The 16294-nt window shown below is 49.6% G+C and overlaps 1 protein-coding gene across 3 annotated transcripts in view; it reads left to right on the forward strand.

Annotated features, from left to right (window-relative positions):
• The first annotated feature begins 4517 nt into the window (after positions 1-4517).
• ASXL2 (ASXL transcriptional regulator 2) overlaps positions 4518-16294 on the forward strand; it is a 125682-nt gene continuing 113905 nt past the window's right edge. For all 3 annotated transcript variants that reach the window (XM_063330803.1, XM_063330804.1, XM_063330805.1), the window contains exon 1: positions 4518-4733. In XM_063330803.1, the coding sequence (XP_063186873.1) occupies positions 4677-4733 (57 nt within the window). In that variant the 5' untranslated portion in view covers positions 4518-4676. The remainder of the gene's footprint in view (positions 4734-16294) is intronic.

Genomic DNA, 16294 nt, shown 5'->3' on the forward strand with positions numbered 1-16294 from the left:
TCCGAAGGGTGGCTGCGCTGCCTGACATGCTTTACTTGAAGAACTTGATAGTGTAGGGGGATCAGTTCCCCAGAAATACTGAATTCAATGACACAGTAAGCTGCAAAGGACACTTTGTCGCTAGACCTGATTTCTCTAGCATTTTTAGCCAGATGCAGGGTCTTGCCCAAGCCTGGTGAACCGTGCTCTGAACGGCTGCAGCTGAATGGAGTCTAGCACAAACCCCACTACGGGTTGGAAACATCAGGGGTATTTTCAAAAGACAGACAAAATTAATGGTGTGCTGAGCTTTTGAAGCACGCACGTGTTGTGGGGGTTTTTATTTTATTTAATTAACTGGTTGTTTAAGTGAAATAAAAGTGATTTGTAAAACTGATGACATATGCCAACTATACCTAAGTAAATGAATTACCATTTGTCTGACTTGTTTGTAAAGACTAAATATGTATGAAAATATGATCTTAGTATTTTTTTCTATGCACTGACCAAATATCTCGTTTTGTATCTTTGGTCTGTTTTCAGGAGGACAGGATAGGATGACAGGAGGCTGGCTTGGACCAGAACGTTCTATAATTAAAGATGTTGTCTAAGTCAAGGCAACGTGGAGATGAGACTGAGTTAACTTCCATCTGTTAATTGAATCTGGCCTCTTCTTCAGAGCAGAGAAAGTTCTAAATAGGCCTGTGATTTAATTCTCAAGTTTTGAAAGGCATTTTGGTACCTGAACCTCAGCCATAAGCTCTAGTTGCCAGGTGGTTTGCTACAGAATTTAAGGATCTGCCAGAATTTTCATCATTAATCCACAGCAAAAGAGGACAGAACATCTAAAACTGACAAAGATCACCTCTGCTTCTTGCCGACGGTTCCCAGCTACTGATTTGTGGAAAGAGTATAATGGTCAGAACATAAAACCTCTTACATAAAGATTTTTAAATTCTGTTTCCATATCTGGGGTAAGTGCCCCCCTCACCACCCTCTTAAAAGCTTCATGGTTTGTCTAAAATTTTGCAGGAGATGTTTATATTCCTACTCTGTCCTTCCTTGCGGTCAGTTGCTATCAGATAGGGTTGCCTGCTGCTGTCGCCATGCCGTTTGTCAATCAAAACCCCAGCTTGTGTGACTTCCAATTTGGAAATTAAATGACCTTCAGACGGTAACTTAAGATTCAGAACTCCAGGCTTAATGTAAATCCTGAGTGGAATAACATGATGGCTCAGATCCTTAAGATGAATCAACTGATACGTGACTATCTTACACCACGAATATTTCCATAGCTCCCTGGATGAATGATCTATTTTTACTTTATCCAAACTGTGCACTTTTTATTTTTTAAACCCCTAGAAGCTACTATTAAATAAGCTAGAGTGAAGTATGGATGGACAGCAGAACGCACGTTAGCACAGTCCCCTTTCTGACTCATCTCCCTGGCAAGTTCACAGTTATGGCTAACAACGCACAAGAGATGATGAAGGCATCTCGCCAGGCAGATGGGGACACGAGGAGCCCAGAGAAAAAGGTCCGATGGCTGCATATGAGCTGGTGGTGTGACCTCACCACAAATTGAACAAGTGGCATGCTGGCTACAGCGGGAAAAATTACTATTCCCCCTGTATTTGGCACAGTTGGGGCCTCAAGATTTAACCTGGGCTCCCTACAGTACAGAAGGGATGGGGAGAAACTGGAGAGAGCGAGCACAGGGCGACTGAGATGGGTGAGGTCCTGGGGCACACGACGCACAAGGAGAGGCTGGGGCAGCAGGGCTTGCTTGGCTGGGTGAGAAGGGGGCACCCAGGAGCTGCCCACTGACACATAAAGGACGTCGGTGAAGAGGGCAGAGCCAAAGTTCTCTCGGTCCTGGGGTGTAATGAGGGGCAGAAGCTCAAACTCCAGTTTGGAGGTTCAGAACCTGGAGAAAAAAACCCTCCAGAAGGTGAGCACGGGTTACCCAGGCAGGTGGGGGAATGCCCAGGCTTGGATGATTTCAGTACACGGACAGACAAAGCCGCAGTTAACCCAACCTAACGCTGCTGACAGTGCTGCTTCAGGTGAGATTGAACTGGAGACCTCCTGATGGCTCTGCCAGCCAACGCCTCTGCAAATTTATGGCTCACAATGCCACTCTGACATCAAGGGTTGGAGCGTGTACCATATTACAGTTCAGTAAAAGAAGCAAGCTATAATTGAAAAGGAGGTTGTAGAGAGGTGAGGGTTGGTCTCTCCTCCCAAGTAACAAGCGATTGGACAAGAGGACAAGAGGAAATGGCCTCAAGTTGCACCAGGGGAGGTTTAGGATGGATATTGGGAACAATTTCTTCCCGGAAAGGGTTGTGAAGCATTGGAAGAGGCTGCCCAGGGCAGTGGTGGAGTCGCCATCCCTGGAGGGATTGAAAAGCCGGGCAGACGTGGTGCTGAGGGACATGGGGCAGTGGTGGCCTTGGCAGGGTTGGGTTGATGGCTGGACTGGATGATCTGAAAGGTCCCTTCCAACCGAGGCAATTCTGTGATTCTATGATTCTAATTCTGTGAGTCAGTTTGAGATTCATTAAGAGGCGGAGAAGTGATCTTTAATCTTAGATCCTGGTCTGGCTTACCTCTTTCACAGCCTCAGTAAGTGATTTTTCTTCAAAGACTAGTTCACATTGAGAACTTGCTCCTTGCCCTTGACGCTCAGTTCAGCATTGTCTTGTATGACCATTTTTGATGTACATTTGTGCCTATTACTCTGGTTTGGCTTCGTTGTCTAACCGTTGTATGCAAGCTGGCAACCTACTGAAGGTGCTGTGAGAATTAAGGTGTACAAACACCTTTAAAGACACTGGCCGTAACTTTCTATTGTCCCTGACACGGTATTCACGGATGGTGGCTTTCCCGCACAGACACATAGTGTGATCTTCCACATTCCCTTCCCATAGAAACAGGAACATATGATGCTGTGAGAAGCTGCTCATTTTTCTATGAAACCACGATACGGAAAGAGCAACCATTTGAGATGCTGCATAGATGTACATCCTTTGCAGGTAGGTAACAAGGGCTGTCTCTCAAATACCGTGGTAATTAGTTTTTCTATCCAGTCAGTGATATTCCTCCTTTAATAGAAGATGGAAATAAAATCACAAGTCTGAGTGGGCTGGGAGTGTCACCTGGGATCTCCTGGGGCTTCCAAGGGCAGAAGTGACTTTTGGTTGAGAGAAGATGGGAGTGGATTGCAGCTCTGGAGGATGAGGGGATAGGTGTGCTGAAAAGGGGACTGGGAGAGCAAGAAGCAGCAGTGCAGGAGGAGAACGGCCATCAGCTGGTGAGGGAGAAGGTGGTTGGATGGGAGGGAGCAAAGCTGGCTGCAGCTCAGGGCAGCAGCCGCGTGAGTGGATGTGTGGCAGTGCCACCAGAGGAAGATGGCACCTGGGATGCTGGTGAACCCCCACGGAGTGAGGGAAGCTGGATTCCAATGGATGGGGATGGCAGCTCTGACTGCAGGTGCTGTTGGCGGGGAGAGGAGGCCCCGGAGATGCTGGGAGGGCTGGAGCCCCTCTGCTGGGAGGACAGGCTGAGAGAGCTGGGGGGGTTCAGCCTGGAGAAGAGAAGGCTCCGCGGAGACCTTCCAGCCCCTGCCAGTCCCTCAAGGGGCTCCAGGAAAGCTGGGGAGGGACTCTGGAGCAGGGAGGGGAGCCATGGGACGAGGGGGAAGGGTTTTACACTGGAAGAGGGGAGATTTGGATGAGATATTGGGAAGAAATTCTTTGGTGTGAGGGGGGTGAGCCCCTGGCCCAGGTTGCCCAGAGAAGCTGTGGCTGCCCCATCCCTGGAGGGGTTCAAGGCCAGGTTGGCCGGGGCTTGGAGCAACCTGGGCTGGTGGGAGGTGTCCCTGCCCAGGGCAGGGGGTGCCACTGGGTGGCCTTTAAGGTCCCTTCCCACCCAAACCATTCCGTCATTCTATGAATTACTGGCTGCCAGGTGTGCACTAACTGGGGTATGCTCAGCAGCAGCAGAGGGAAGGGGGTGCCTGGCTGGGTGGTGGCGAGCAGCAAGGGAAGGGACATGAGTCACCATGAAACCATAGCTGGCAAGGGGCCGAGCTTGATGGTCCCCGGGGTAAGATGGGGCAAAGGCTGGCGTCAGGAGGGGGGTGTCGAGACAGGGAGGTGGGTGGCAGCGGCTGCATGAGGTTAGGGGGCTGGTAGCCACCCATGGCCACTGCTGCCTGCAAGCAGCGAAAGGGGGCAGCTGGCGACCCTGGGCACTGCGGGGGAGGGCGACGGGGCTGAAGGAGCCGCGGGGAAGGGGAGCCGCAGGCCGTTGATGGCAGCCGGGGTCGCTGTCTCCGGGCGGGCCGCAGTGCCGCCCTGGGGAGGCCCCGCCACCGCCGCCATTTTCCCCTCGGGCGGGGGGGGCGGGACCGCACCCTTTGGCAGCCGCGGCGGGGCGGGGACTGCGCACGCGCCGCGCCAGGGTGGGCGGGGCCTCCCCCTCCCCGCCGCCCGTACAGTAGGTGGAGTCACGCGGGCGGGGTCACATGACCGGGGCCCTTTACAGTAGGATCGCAATATGGCAGCGGCGGTGGGCGCAGGGGTTGCCGCTGTCGGGGCTCTTTGCGCTTAGAGCCCCCTTCCCGCCTCCCCTCCCGGGCGGACGGAACCCCCAGGGTACCTCGGAGTCAGCCTTGCCCCGTCGCGTCCGACATGAGGGAGAAGGGCCGCAGGAAGAAGGGCAGGACCTGGGCAGAGGCCGCCCGGACGGTACGCGGGGCCTTGGCGGCCGGGGGAGGCCGCTGGGGCGGGTCAGAGGCCTCTGGGCCGCCCCGGGTGGTGCGGGGTTCCTCCTGCCGGGGAGGGGAGCGGCCGCTCCCGTGGCGCCCGGCTCCGCTGGGAGCCCGGGGCGGCGGGGGTGGGCGCAGGACGGGCCTGCGGGGCCGCAGGGTTGGGAAGGGGCGAGGTGCCGCTCCGGGTGTGCCCGCGGCTGGCCGGGCCCTGCCGGCAGCTTTGGTCCCACGCCGCGCCCTCGCATAGGCGGCTTTTTTTATTTATTTATTTTGACCTGTTCTCCAGTTGCTTAATGTGCCTGGGCATAAATTTATATGGGAAGGTTTGTGGGGGAGGGATTACCCTCCTCGTGTTTGCAAAATGCTGTGGTTAATGAGCATGTAAATAACATTAGCAAACATGCAATGGTTTTTCTCAGTATTCTCAGTGTATCAGCGTCTTTCATGCAGCAGAACTTGTTGCAGGAGGAGCTGCTGAATTCCCTCAGGTCAGGTAGTGAGCTGTGAACCCTAAAAGGAGAATTTTTATCTTCCCAGGCTGACAGTCTTTGTTACCGTACTGTTTTCAAGATAGGCTTGGTGTAGTTTCTGTGTGGGGCAGGGACGTTAGAGGGTGGATGAAAGAAAAGGGAAGTTGAGTAGTGGGACAAGTGTGAGAGAGAGGAAACTAAAAACAAGTGCAACCTGCAGGAGCTGAACAGAAGCGTTGAGTTGTGAAAGTACAGCACATGCTCCTGAGAGTTCTGTATTTGCAGCGCGGATTCAAATCTACCTAATGGAGAGGGGGTGGAGTTCGGGTTCTATCATAACCATTCTGAAAGGGGTATCTGTTAAAACAAGACTGGAAAAGCCTGGCTGCAAAGCAAATGTAAATAGGCAGAGACTCGCAAGCACTATTTTCATAAATAGTAATTTATTTGAACCTTGTATTTACAAAAGGCATCAAAATAGTTGCTCTTCTTTCAGGAGATACGCTGCAGTTAACTATTTCAAGAATATAAGATGCTATCCCACAGGTGGACACTAGTTTCTCTGCATATGGTTTTGTGTATGTTTTTAACTATTTGTTTTGGAAAAAGAGTAGAAGAATTGCCAGTGTAGGGTATAAGTAGGTCCAGCTATTTTTCAGCTGATGTGTGCTGCTGTTCATCCACTGATCTCTTCCAGAATGCACTTAAAGGCTAAAACACTTATTTCGAAAAGCTGCACTGAAAACAGTCAAAGCTGAAGGTTACACGTTACCCTGGGTTGCATACTTAGGTTCATGGCAGAGGCAGCCAAAACTAGGAAAAGATGAGTAAATGCTTGCTGAAACCTCAGTTTTGACAAATATTTCTGTTCGTGTATCCAGTGGGAATGTTAAAATATTCTGGTCAAAGTCCAACTCCAATCTTCAGAAAGTTTCCCTGGAGTTTTGGTTTGAAATAATGTGTTTTGATTCTTGTCCTAGCTTGTGCGCTCGTATTGGCTTCTCAGTTGCTGGTGGCTGAAGTTCGTAGGGTTTATTATAAAACTGTGTTAAGAAGTGCAGCAGCTCTCGGGTACCCTATTCTTCTGCTCCTGAAAGGTAACATAAAGCTTTCCTCAAGCTTGAGAAACGTTCCATTTTGTCTCCAGTGTAGTGTTGCATCTCTGTGCTCTTCTGTGGAGTTAGTTCTGCGCTCGCTGAGCTCTCGAAGCTGGCTCACTGTGGGGTGGAGTGGGCCTGATAGTCACAGGTCAGCATGGAGCTGCAGGGGAAGAGGCTCGGGGCTGCGGGTTTTGATGGCAGCTGGCTGTGGACCTGCTTGTCCTGGCAAACTGCCCTGAACGTCAGTGTAAGGTCATCGCAGCTGATGTTTCTCTGGTGATTCTGTCCCCCCTCTGCCTCCTCGCTCTCTCCAGCACCTCACCGCTGGTGCTCCTAGGTCGGTCAGGCAGTTAAACCAGCAAAAAACTGTTGTCATTGTTAGGGTGCTGGTCTGGCTTCGTGCCAGTTCAGTCTTCCTAACCAGGTGTTTGGGATCGGCTGCCCTCCAGTGCAAGGGAGGTGATGGGAATGTGGGGAGGGGAGAAGCACCAAGGTAAAATCTACTTGAATTAGCTTGAGCTGTTGTAGCAGTTCAGCTTTAGCTAGAAACATGGTGGTAAGCAACAGAAGCGTGGCCTTTCTGTTTGCTAGAAGGAGCTCAGGTAGGTATATGGGTAAGGTGCCGTCAGTGGGACACAAGCTGTGCTTGCCCTTGGCCGTGTAGGGCTATTAATTGGAGCAGAACTGCAGTGTGAAGTAAGGAAAGGGTGCCCGATGCGGGCAGCGTGTTCAGGGAGGAAGTTACTGTTGATAAACAACCTTTTGCTTATTTCCTGGCTCATTCAGTAAATTTGCAGCTGCGGATGGCTGTTAACTTGTGACTTTTCTCGGGACAATGGCTGGGTGTCCCTGCTGTTAAAGTAAAAAGCTTCATTGAGGTAAGAAGCTGACACTATATAGTACACAAGTTTAAGATAATAGCACACAAGTTTAAGATAAATACACCGTATATGTCTCTAACTTGAAGTACAGTCTTCAGATACAGTCCGGTGGTGGAGCAGCCAAGCTGCAAAGTCACACCAATGGGACAGCGTGTCTGGAGAAAAGAGATGATTTATCTATTCTGCTGAAGACTAGAACAGGCAGATCACGTCTGTGCTGGTAAACTCGAGTTTTAGGGCTTGCTTTCTGGCCCCAAAGCCGCCTTGCAGAACCCATATGTGTCTGTACTGCTGAACCTCCTTTCTTTGAACTGGGTGACCGGGTGTGCAGTGCCTTTGGCAGGCTGGCCCATGCTCATTCTTGAACTGGTGTCTGGGCTCAGTTTGTAATCTCACATACGGCTCTGTGCCAGCGACCTTGCAGTAACCTAATGATGGGGACAGCCGGGCTGGTGCCTGTGCCTGGCTCTGGCTGAGCTAAACATACGGCTGTGGCCGTCAGAAAACTGTAACAGAGGCCTGTTAAGCTGGTGCAGGCAGGTGAGAACAAATATTCAGTAGTACTTAGCTTAGCCTGATTGGGGTAATCATTGTCACTGTAGTACTGAACTGATGCTCACAGGGGCTGTGGTTGAAGGGGGCAGATGCCACGTTGCGTGTGGAAGGGGGACTTTGGTTGTGCTGCAGAAAAGTTCTGGGTTTTGTTTCGCCTCCTCGGGTCTCAGGGTTGTTATTCGTTGTTGCTTTTCCTCTTGCTTGTGTTTAACACAGTTCTTGTGATGCAGCTTTCCAAAACCGAGTGGGACGAGAGCACAGCCGAATGCTCTGTGCATCTTCCTGCTCTGCTGTGTGGTGGAGCGCGGCAGCGAACGGGCTGTTGTGGTGCGTTAGTGGCCTGTTTAGACCCAGACAAGAAGTCCTGTTGCTGGACAGAAGCCACAAACAGGCTGTCTTTGTGCTTTGTTTGCGTGGAGGAAAATGTACGCCGTCACGTGCCAAGTTTGAAGACATTTGGTGTTTGTTTTTCATGGGAAGTCCCCGTGTGTGACCTGACAAAACATTTTTTTGCTCTACAGCCACTGAGTACCGAGGCGTAGGGGCTGTGTGAATGGGGGCTGGAGACGGTGTCTGTAAGTGCTCCTCGGCCAGGTCATCTAGGAGCACAAAACGCAGTCTTTAATGCTACCTGTTCGTGAGAGGGAGCTGCTGCAGCTGTGTTTTTTCCTGTGTGCCGATTTCCTGTTGGGTCAAACTGACTTTGGCTTCAGAGGGGGGAAATGCAGGGCGAGAATGCCCTTGGGAAAGCAGACAGAGCCTAAACCTGGTGTGGTGGACATCTCTGAAGGCGTAGATGGCCAGGTACGAGTCCTGTCGTGATGCTGGGGGTTGCCGTGTAGCTCTTGTGATGTGAACTCAGCTTGGCTCTGGCTGTTTGTTTGCATCACTTGTGTCAACTGAAGAACTGAAATGAAAAGATGTGCCATCTCTGAAACTGATAGTGCAGAACACACGATCTGATCTGGTGTTCGCGGGCCCATCTGCTGTGTCGAACAGGAGATGCTGTAGTGAGGTCAAAAGGCAAAATCAAGTAGAAAGGCTTTTGTTAGGGAAACAAATGGCAGGCTCTTGGAAGCTGACTTTATTAAGACTGTCCTTCTCATTAAGGTGCAGTTTTCTGAGGGGTGTTGGAGTAAGGCGTCTGAGGGATGCCATTTTCCCCTGCTCTCTGTTAAAAGATCTACACAGAAGAGCGGGTGGAAGGATCCAAACTGTAGAAGTCGCCCGTTTGTCTACAAGTACCTGAGTCCACTTGCTCACCCATAGGCACAAAGTTGAAAACTGCAAAGGTTCCAAGACTGATGCAAAAATATGCAGAAATTCAGAGGATTCAGTAAAACATCCATTTGAGGGACTGATCAGCCTAGTAGACGATGCGGTTATTTTTTACTACTGCATATTTCAGGTGCCCAGCTTCAGCTCTTCAGTGTATGGGTCAGCAGAGTCGAATTGAGCGCTCGCGATTGTTTTTTGAGAGAGGAGCGGTGCTTGGTTTAACTGGGTACCAAGTGCACGTGATGTCTGAGACGGGTTTCTTCATCTCACCAGTCCTTCAGAGGTCTGATCGCTCAATTGGGGAAAAAAATCCGGAGGCTGATTTGGAGCACAGCAGGCCTTTCCTGGTGAATCCGAGAATTGGCTTGTCACTTTTCAGCAAGGTATTGAACGAGGTAGCGCTGTAGAAGGTTAAATGATTAATCAAAGCTTGTGAAATGAGCTGATAGTTGAAGCTGGTGAGGCTGCTTGTATTTTTTTTTTTTGAGGGGTTGTTGCTGTGTGTTAGACTTTTTTTTTTTTCTTTTGGTTCTTTTTAAATCCCCTAAGTATTATCACAGCTTCCTGCCCAGTTCTCAGTCTGTGTCCAGGTACGAGACCTGTTTGCACTGTGGACAAGAAGCGGTGGCTGAGGTCGGTCTGCGATGTCTGTTAAATGCTTTTGCAGAGACTTCTGCGGGCCAGGCGCAGTGCAGTTGGTAGCCACTGCTCTGGTGACAAAGCCATGGTACAGCGTCCTTCTGCCACGTGACGCATCTACGTGTCTGCCAGCCAGCAAAATACCTTGGCAGTGTTTGGAGAGAAACAGACTCACGGCTGCACAAGACTGAGCGAAAGTTGGCACAAACTTTGTCACATGGTCATAGAGAATTGCAGTTTTTCTTCCCTACTTACTCATACACATCTTTTATTGACCACAGCACTTGGATGTATTTTTCCTGCATTTTTTGAAGTTGTTGTTTTGGGGTTTTTTTTAAGGACTTTCCTGTAAAGTCAGCAATTGCTCTGCAAATGTGAACTCTCTTTTGGCCCATTGTGGGCTGTATCCTTTGATATCTGCTCTTCTGGATGCTAGAACTTCTAGTGAACTGAATGTTGCCTTGAACTCCCCTGGGGAATCTGTAGGAGACAAATGGAGGCTTAAAAAATTCTTTCTGATATGGCAACAGAATTTGGAAAGGCTGAGATGGAGGAGTTAATCCTCTTCAGTTGCTGTAGCAAACCGGCGGACTACAGAATCTGCCCTTCTTCCAATCACAGCGATCCAGTTATTTGCCTGCCATTTTGAAAAGTGTTTTCCAAGTCCTAGCCGGTGTTGCTGCTAGGAACTTTAACCTCTCAAAGGCGTCAAAATCCCTGTGAGTTATTACGCATACCTGCTGCTTTGGCTGTGCAGTTGTGCTTGCCCTGGCGGCAGCTGAGTGAGCTCGTTGGCCAGCTCTGTTGCTGACCCACAGGGCTGACGGTGCAGTGCTGTGCTGAGATGTGGTTAGTTTTACTGCTCTTAGTACAACTTTTTATTATGAGATACCCGTGGGGGCTGGCTCTTGGCTTGAGGGCGGCGGAGGCTGCCTATCCCAAAGCATCAGTGCACACGGTGAAGTCTTGGAGTGTTATGTCGCCGCCGCAGAGCAGGGTGGAGGCGGGTGGGTGAGCACCCAGCTCGGCAGCACAACACGCAGAGAGTGGCGGTGCCAGGCGGGGAATCCCCGGCAGTCACGGAGCGTCGCAGCCTGGCCCGTGGGCTCTCACAGCGAGCTCGGAGTTGGAGCTTTGGGCAACTCTTCACTTTGTTCTCTGTTCCTGCAGGAAACTTCAGTGGTACTGAAGGATCTTGAACACGTTTTCTTTATTTCTATTCTTATTTAAAACAATAAATGCAGCTTAGATAGTAATTTTAATACAGAGCTTAGACATACTTTTGCTTGGTCTGTCGTTAAGATTATTTTAGCACGGAAGGATTTAAAGATATCGTGCAGACTTCCTTGAGTGAGCTCGTCTCTAGAGCTGCAAGAGCACTGAAATGGCTTTTCTGCAAAAGTTGTGGTCTCCTTTTGAACCAGCTGAGAAATGTAGATGTGCAAGTGTGTCTTGAGCATTTTTTTGTGCAAGGCTTTTCCAAGTGAGAGTGTTCGCAAACAAAAGCCAGTTTTGTTTCACAGATATTGCTTTGTAGATCTGCAGAGGATGGTTAAAATGAAGCTAGCCACTGTGTAGTAACCAGCACGTTGTCTAGTGTCCTAAAGAAATGCAAGAATCCTCTTTTACTAACATGTAGTTGGACTCTGGGTATGACGCAAGCTTTTTCTAGAAAAAGAGGGAGATACAAATGTGTTGTGTTTAAACCCTGTGCTTCACAGTCTGCGTTTTTGTGCACCAAGCACTATTCGCATTAGCAAGTAACACGGGGTGATAAAATCGCCCTGTGGAGGGAAATCGGTGGCAAGGAGGAGTCAATATCGGTGCTGTGTCTGCTGCAGGGTTTTGCATCGAGGTAGCTCTGGTGTGAGCCACAGGGCTGAACTTTTGCTGCTGCCTGTCATGTGTGGGGTGTGCTCTGAACCCAGAGGTGTCCCTCCGGCTTCACCCAAAGAGAACCCAGTGCCTTCTCCAGTTGCTGCTCAGCCGAGTGAGCCAAAGCGTGGGAGGTGGAGCCAGCTGAGAGCCAGCAATGTGACAGCTCTCCTGATCAGAGCTACAAGACTGAAATAATGTGGGTGTTATTGCCCAAATATGCCAATGCTGAAGGAAGGTCATCCCGGGTTTTTTTGTTCAATTCTGCATGTGCATCCGTTGCCTACAGTGCATCTTAAAACACACCAGAAGTGGATGCTTGATAGATCTGTGGGGGTTTTCTTCTGTGATTGTCAGGTTCTCCGGTTATGTGGTTAGCTTAAACTGTTTGGAGGGCCGAGAACAGCCAAGACGTTCGGTCTAATTCTTCCTGTGTCTCTAAAACATCACTGCTGTAAGCAGCTGTGGGACCTTCTCAGAGGTCTGATCTGAATTCATCTCCTGAATGAGGCAGCTTGGTTAGGATGTAGTGAAAATACTCTTGCTGTTACTGAGTAGCCTTCCAAATAAAATGTGAGAAATTGGATAATCATGCCTGTCACTTATGTTCTGCAGATGCTACAGAACTCTGCGTTACAGAGAAGTAGAGCAGCATTACTGCTGTGGAGTTGAGTAGAGATGAAAATTTGGAGGACTAAGCATGTGAGCTTATCACTTGATAGCTGTGGCAGTAAGATTATACGATTACTTTTTAAAAAAAGAAAAAGCCTCCTATGATGCAATGTTCACCCTGTTCCAGTGCGGAAGCCAAGGGATGGCAAGCGCTGTGTGCCAGCCTCGTGTTCGGAGAGCGCGGGAGGAGATGTAAGCTGTGGAACTTGCTTCTGCAGGACGTTGTGGATGCTAAAGGCTTGCATGGGCTTGTAGAAATCTGTTGCAGGTTACAAAGTACCTGCAAACTTCTCTTATTTTGGAAGTCCTAAGCAGCGTGGAGAATGGGAGAGCAGCCTCCTGGGACGTTGAGATGTTAGATAGTCACATGGAAGGTCCGTCGAGATCTGGTATGGCCCTGTATCGAGTATGTTTAAGTATTGAGTTCAACTTCAGGCTCCTAGAATGGCTTCCTGCTTTTCTGTGTAACCAAAAGATGTTCCTGGTGTGCTGAAGGAACTGGCCAACGTGATTGCAAGTTGATCCTTTAGTGTCCTTAAAGAGCTGTGGTGCCTGGGGGAAAGCTCCTTGTGAGTGGAAGAGGGGAAAATGTTGTGTTCGTCTTCAAAAGGGTGAGAAGGAGGATGTGGGAAATAGGCCTGGTCATTCTTAGCTGTTTTCTCGTGCATGTAGGAGAATGATGTTTTTTTTGCAGGACAGCCAGTGTGGATGTCCCAAAGGTAAGCCGCTGCTGAGCAAGACGATGGTGATGGCTGGCTCTGTGGAGGAGGACAATGCAGTGGATGGTGTTTACCTTACCTTCAATGTGGCTTTTGGTGTGATTTCCCCCCACCATAGTATCCTTACGACCAAGCTGGTGAGACACAGGCTGGGTGAGCAGGTGACAAGGTTGGTGCGCAACTGACTGGAGAGCAGGCACCAAGGTCTGGGCAGCCATGCAGGGGTCCACTGGCTACCGCGTGGCAGTGATGGTCCTCAGTTTTTAGTACTGATGCCAATGCTTTAGCATTTGCCCTTGTGGCCAAAAAAGCCAATGGCATCCTGGGGGGCATCAAGAAGAGTGTGGCCAGCAGGTGGAGGGAGGTCATCCTCCCCCTCTGCCCTGGTGAGGCCACAACTGGAGCACTGGGTCCAGTTCTGGGCTCCCCAGTTCCAGAAGGACAGGGAACTGCTGGAGAAGGTGCAGCAGAGAGCTACCAAGATGCTGAGGGGACTGGAACATCTCTCTGATGAAGAAAGGCTGAGGGATCTGGGTCTCTTCAGTCTGGAAAAAAGACGTCTGAGCGGGGACCTTATCAACACTTATAAATACTGAAAGGGTGGGGGGCAAGAGGATGGGGCCAGGCTCTTCTCAGTGGTGCCCAGGGACAGGACAAGGGGTAACGGGCACAAACTTGACCATGGGAAGTTCCATCTCAACACGAGGAGGAACTTCTTTGCTGTGAGGGTGGCAGGGCCCTGGCACAGGCTGCCCAGAGAGGTGGGGGAGTCTCCGTCTCTGGAGACATTCCAACCCCGCCTGGACGCGTTCCTGTGCCACCTGCTCTGGGTGACCCTGCTGTGGCCGGGGCTTGGACGGGATGATCTCCAGAGGGCCCTTCCAACCCTATGATTCGGATGTGTAGCGAAGGTTCCTGTTGTGATGGGCAGAACCCCGATACATCCATCAGCAGGGCTTGGTGACTTAGGCAGCTGTCTGCGGGTGGTCGAGTTTATTGTCCTTCCTCTGTTTTCAGAACAAAGGGAAGCAGTAAGTCCTGTGCTGCTCAGCGTGGCTTGGATTGCTGTTCTCCTGCAGAAGTATTTCCATGTTGTCTGCTGTAGCCATAGTGTAACATGTTTAAATGCTTCTATGGTGGCTGTGACTTTCTCGTATTCCCCTATGAGAGGAACCCACAGCTCCATTAAGACAGTTGTTTAGGAGCTGGGTATCTTTTAGATATTGAAATGTAATTTAATTTTGTAGTAGCTAAGTGTTTGCTCTTCTAAAGAAGTGCATGGTGTGATTATAAAGGTGCATGATAAACTTCCTGATTCTTCTCAAATTAGGGTGAATTTATTTGCCTCGTTAAAACCAAGTATATACCTATAGACTCTGCAGCTAGCTTATGTACATATGTGAGGTTGGGGTTCTTGGGACTTACTTTTTTTTTTTTTAACTTAGATATATATGAAAAAATCAGTAGCAACAGGATTAGGGTCTGTTTGCCAGCTCTCCAGGAGGTTCAGTGCGCTTTTCTCTTCAGGTAAATTCAACTGTAAGAACCTGAGAGCACAAGAGAACTCAGTCACACCACGGGCAACAGCTCTACCTGTGTGTAATGCTTTGGCGTGAGCATGAGCTCTGCCTCACATACGACAACATTGTGATTGTATGTGGTTCCGCAGTAGTTCCATAGAAGAACATCCAAAGGAACCCTTGCTTAAGTGCATTTCTGTTCATTCTAGACCAAAATGATGTGACTACTGGTTGCTTCCAACCAGGAAGCCCTAAGGATGCCATTGCAACTTTGGGGCAGGAACTGAACTTTGAACTTCCCTCTTCAGAGCAGATTAAATCTTTATTTTTAAGACCACAAAATAACGGCAGTGCCACTGCCAATAACGGTATGTTCTCTTAGAACTGTTTTCAGTGGCTTTATGGATATTAGATACTGCCTTTCCTTCTAAAACTGCACTGGGTCTGCCGGAGTCTGATGGCACTTACTTGTGTTTTTCGGGATTCTCAATTCAAAATTAATTTGATAAGATTGTTTCTTAAAAATGTCCTTGTTCTTTTTCTGGCAGGTGATGCAATTTGTGTTCTGCTGGGAAGAATTCTTTCTTCCCCACTTTCCATGTGGGGAAACTTGAATTTGCTCTTAACCCTCATACAAGAAGCAGGAATAAACATTCTCTCTTCTGGCTTGCAGCTTTGCTGCTTGGAAGCTTTGTCTGAGCACAGTCTACACTGTCCCGATACCTCATCTCCCGAGACCAACAAAACCCCATTTACTTCTCTTCCCCTGCGCTTCTGGCACGCGGTGCACAAATGGAGCATGTTGGGGGTTTGTGGCCGCTGAAAAGTGGCGTCAGGCTGGTGTTCCTGTCAGCGGGGGCTTGTGCAATCTCAAAAGATGCTAGGGGTAAAAGGTCAGTAATTCTCGCAGGGCACTGCCTGCACTGATCCTCTTTCCCTGTGGTGGATGCTTCAGCAGAATCATAGTGGAAAATGACAGTCGCTTCTTCATGAGAGAGAGTTTTAAACATGAAGCTTTTAGCAAGCCTTGCAGATCACGCCTCAGGCGGCTGGAGGCTGTGTGCCATAGCTGGGAGCAGGAGTGGGGCTCGTGCGCTGGCGGTCTGGTGGCATATGGTGTCCCCACACGGCTCCGAGGGCTTTGCTCTGCTCTCACCTGGGATATTGGCTCTAGATCCTGTGGTTCTCGAGCTGCGGTTGGAGCGAGCCCGCCTGGATTTGGGCATTGCCACAACTCTGCTGTATCGCTCCTTCCAGTAACTTCTGCAGAAATAACTCACGGAGCAAGGTGAAGGGTTGGAAATGGCTCATCGCTCTTGTCTTGAGAACCCATGGGCTTTTGGGCAGGATTCCTCTGTGGTTGGCTCCAGCCGAGTACTTAGTCCACGGTGCAAATACTTTGAAAGGCACCGCAGTCTGTATTAAGTTGACGGTATTTAACTTTCATCCGTCTTCAGCATTTCTTCCCTTTTACCAACCCCCCACGGGACTGAGTGAGAGCTGAGAGGGCTCCTGTATCAGCTCTTCTTTAAAAGTGTGTGCAGTATCAATGTAGTTCTGCTTTCTCATATACAGTCATATTAAATGTACTTCTGGAAATATGGAATTTGAATTTTACATTGTCTTTCTGTAATGTGGACATAGCTTTTCTGGTGGCAGAAGGTCGGCAAATAACTTCTTACGCACTTTGTCATGGAAGTTAAATGACACAATCTTTGTCTCTCCCAAGTGTGCCTGTCGGTCTGTCAGCCAGAACTAGTTCAGCTCTCCTTAACCCCCACTGAAGGTTAGATTCCTCCTCACTGCCATGAAAAAGCCAATGTTTGTTT

Source organism: Chroicocephalus ridibundus, chromosome 3, assembly GCF_963924245.1.
Source record: "Chroicocephalus ridibundus chromosome 3, bChrRid1.1, whole genome shotgun sequence".
NCBI classification, from domain to species: Eukaryota; Metazoa; Chordata; class Aves; order Charadriiformes; family Laridae; genus Chroicocephalus; species Chroicocephalus ridibundus.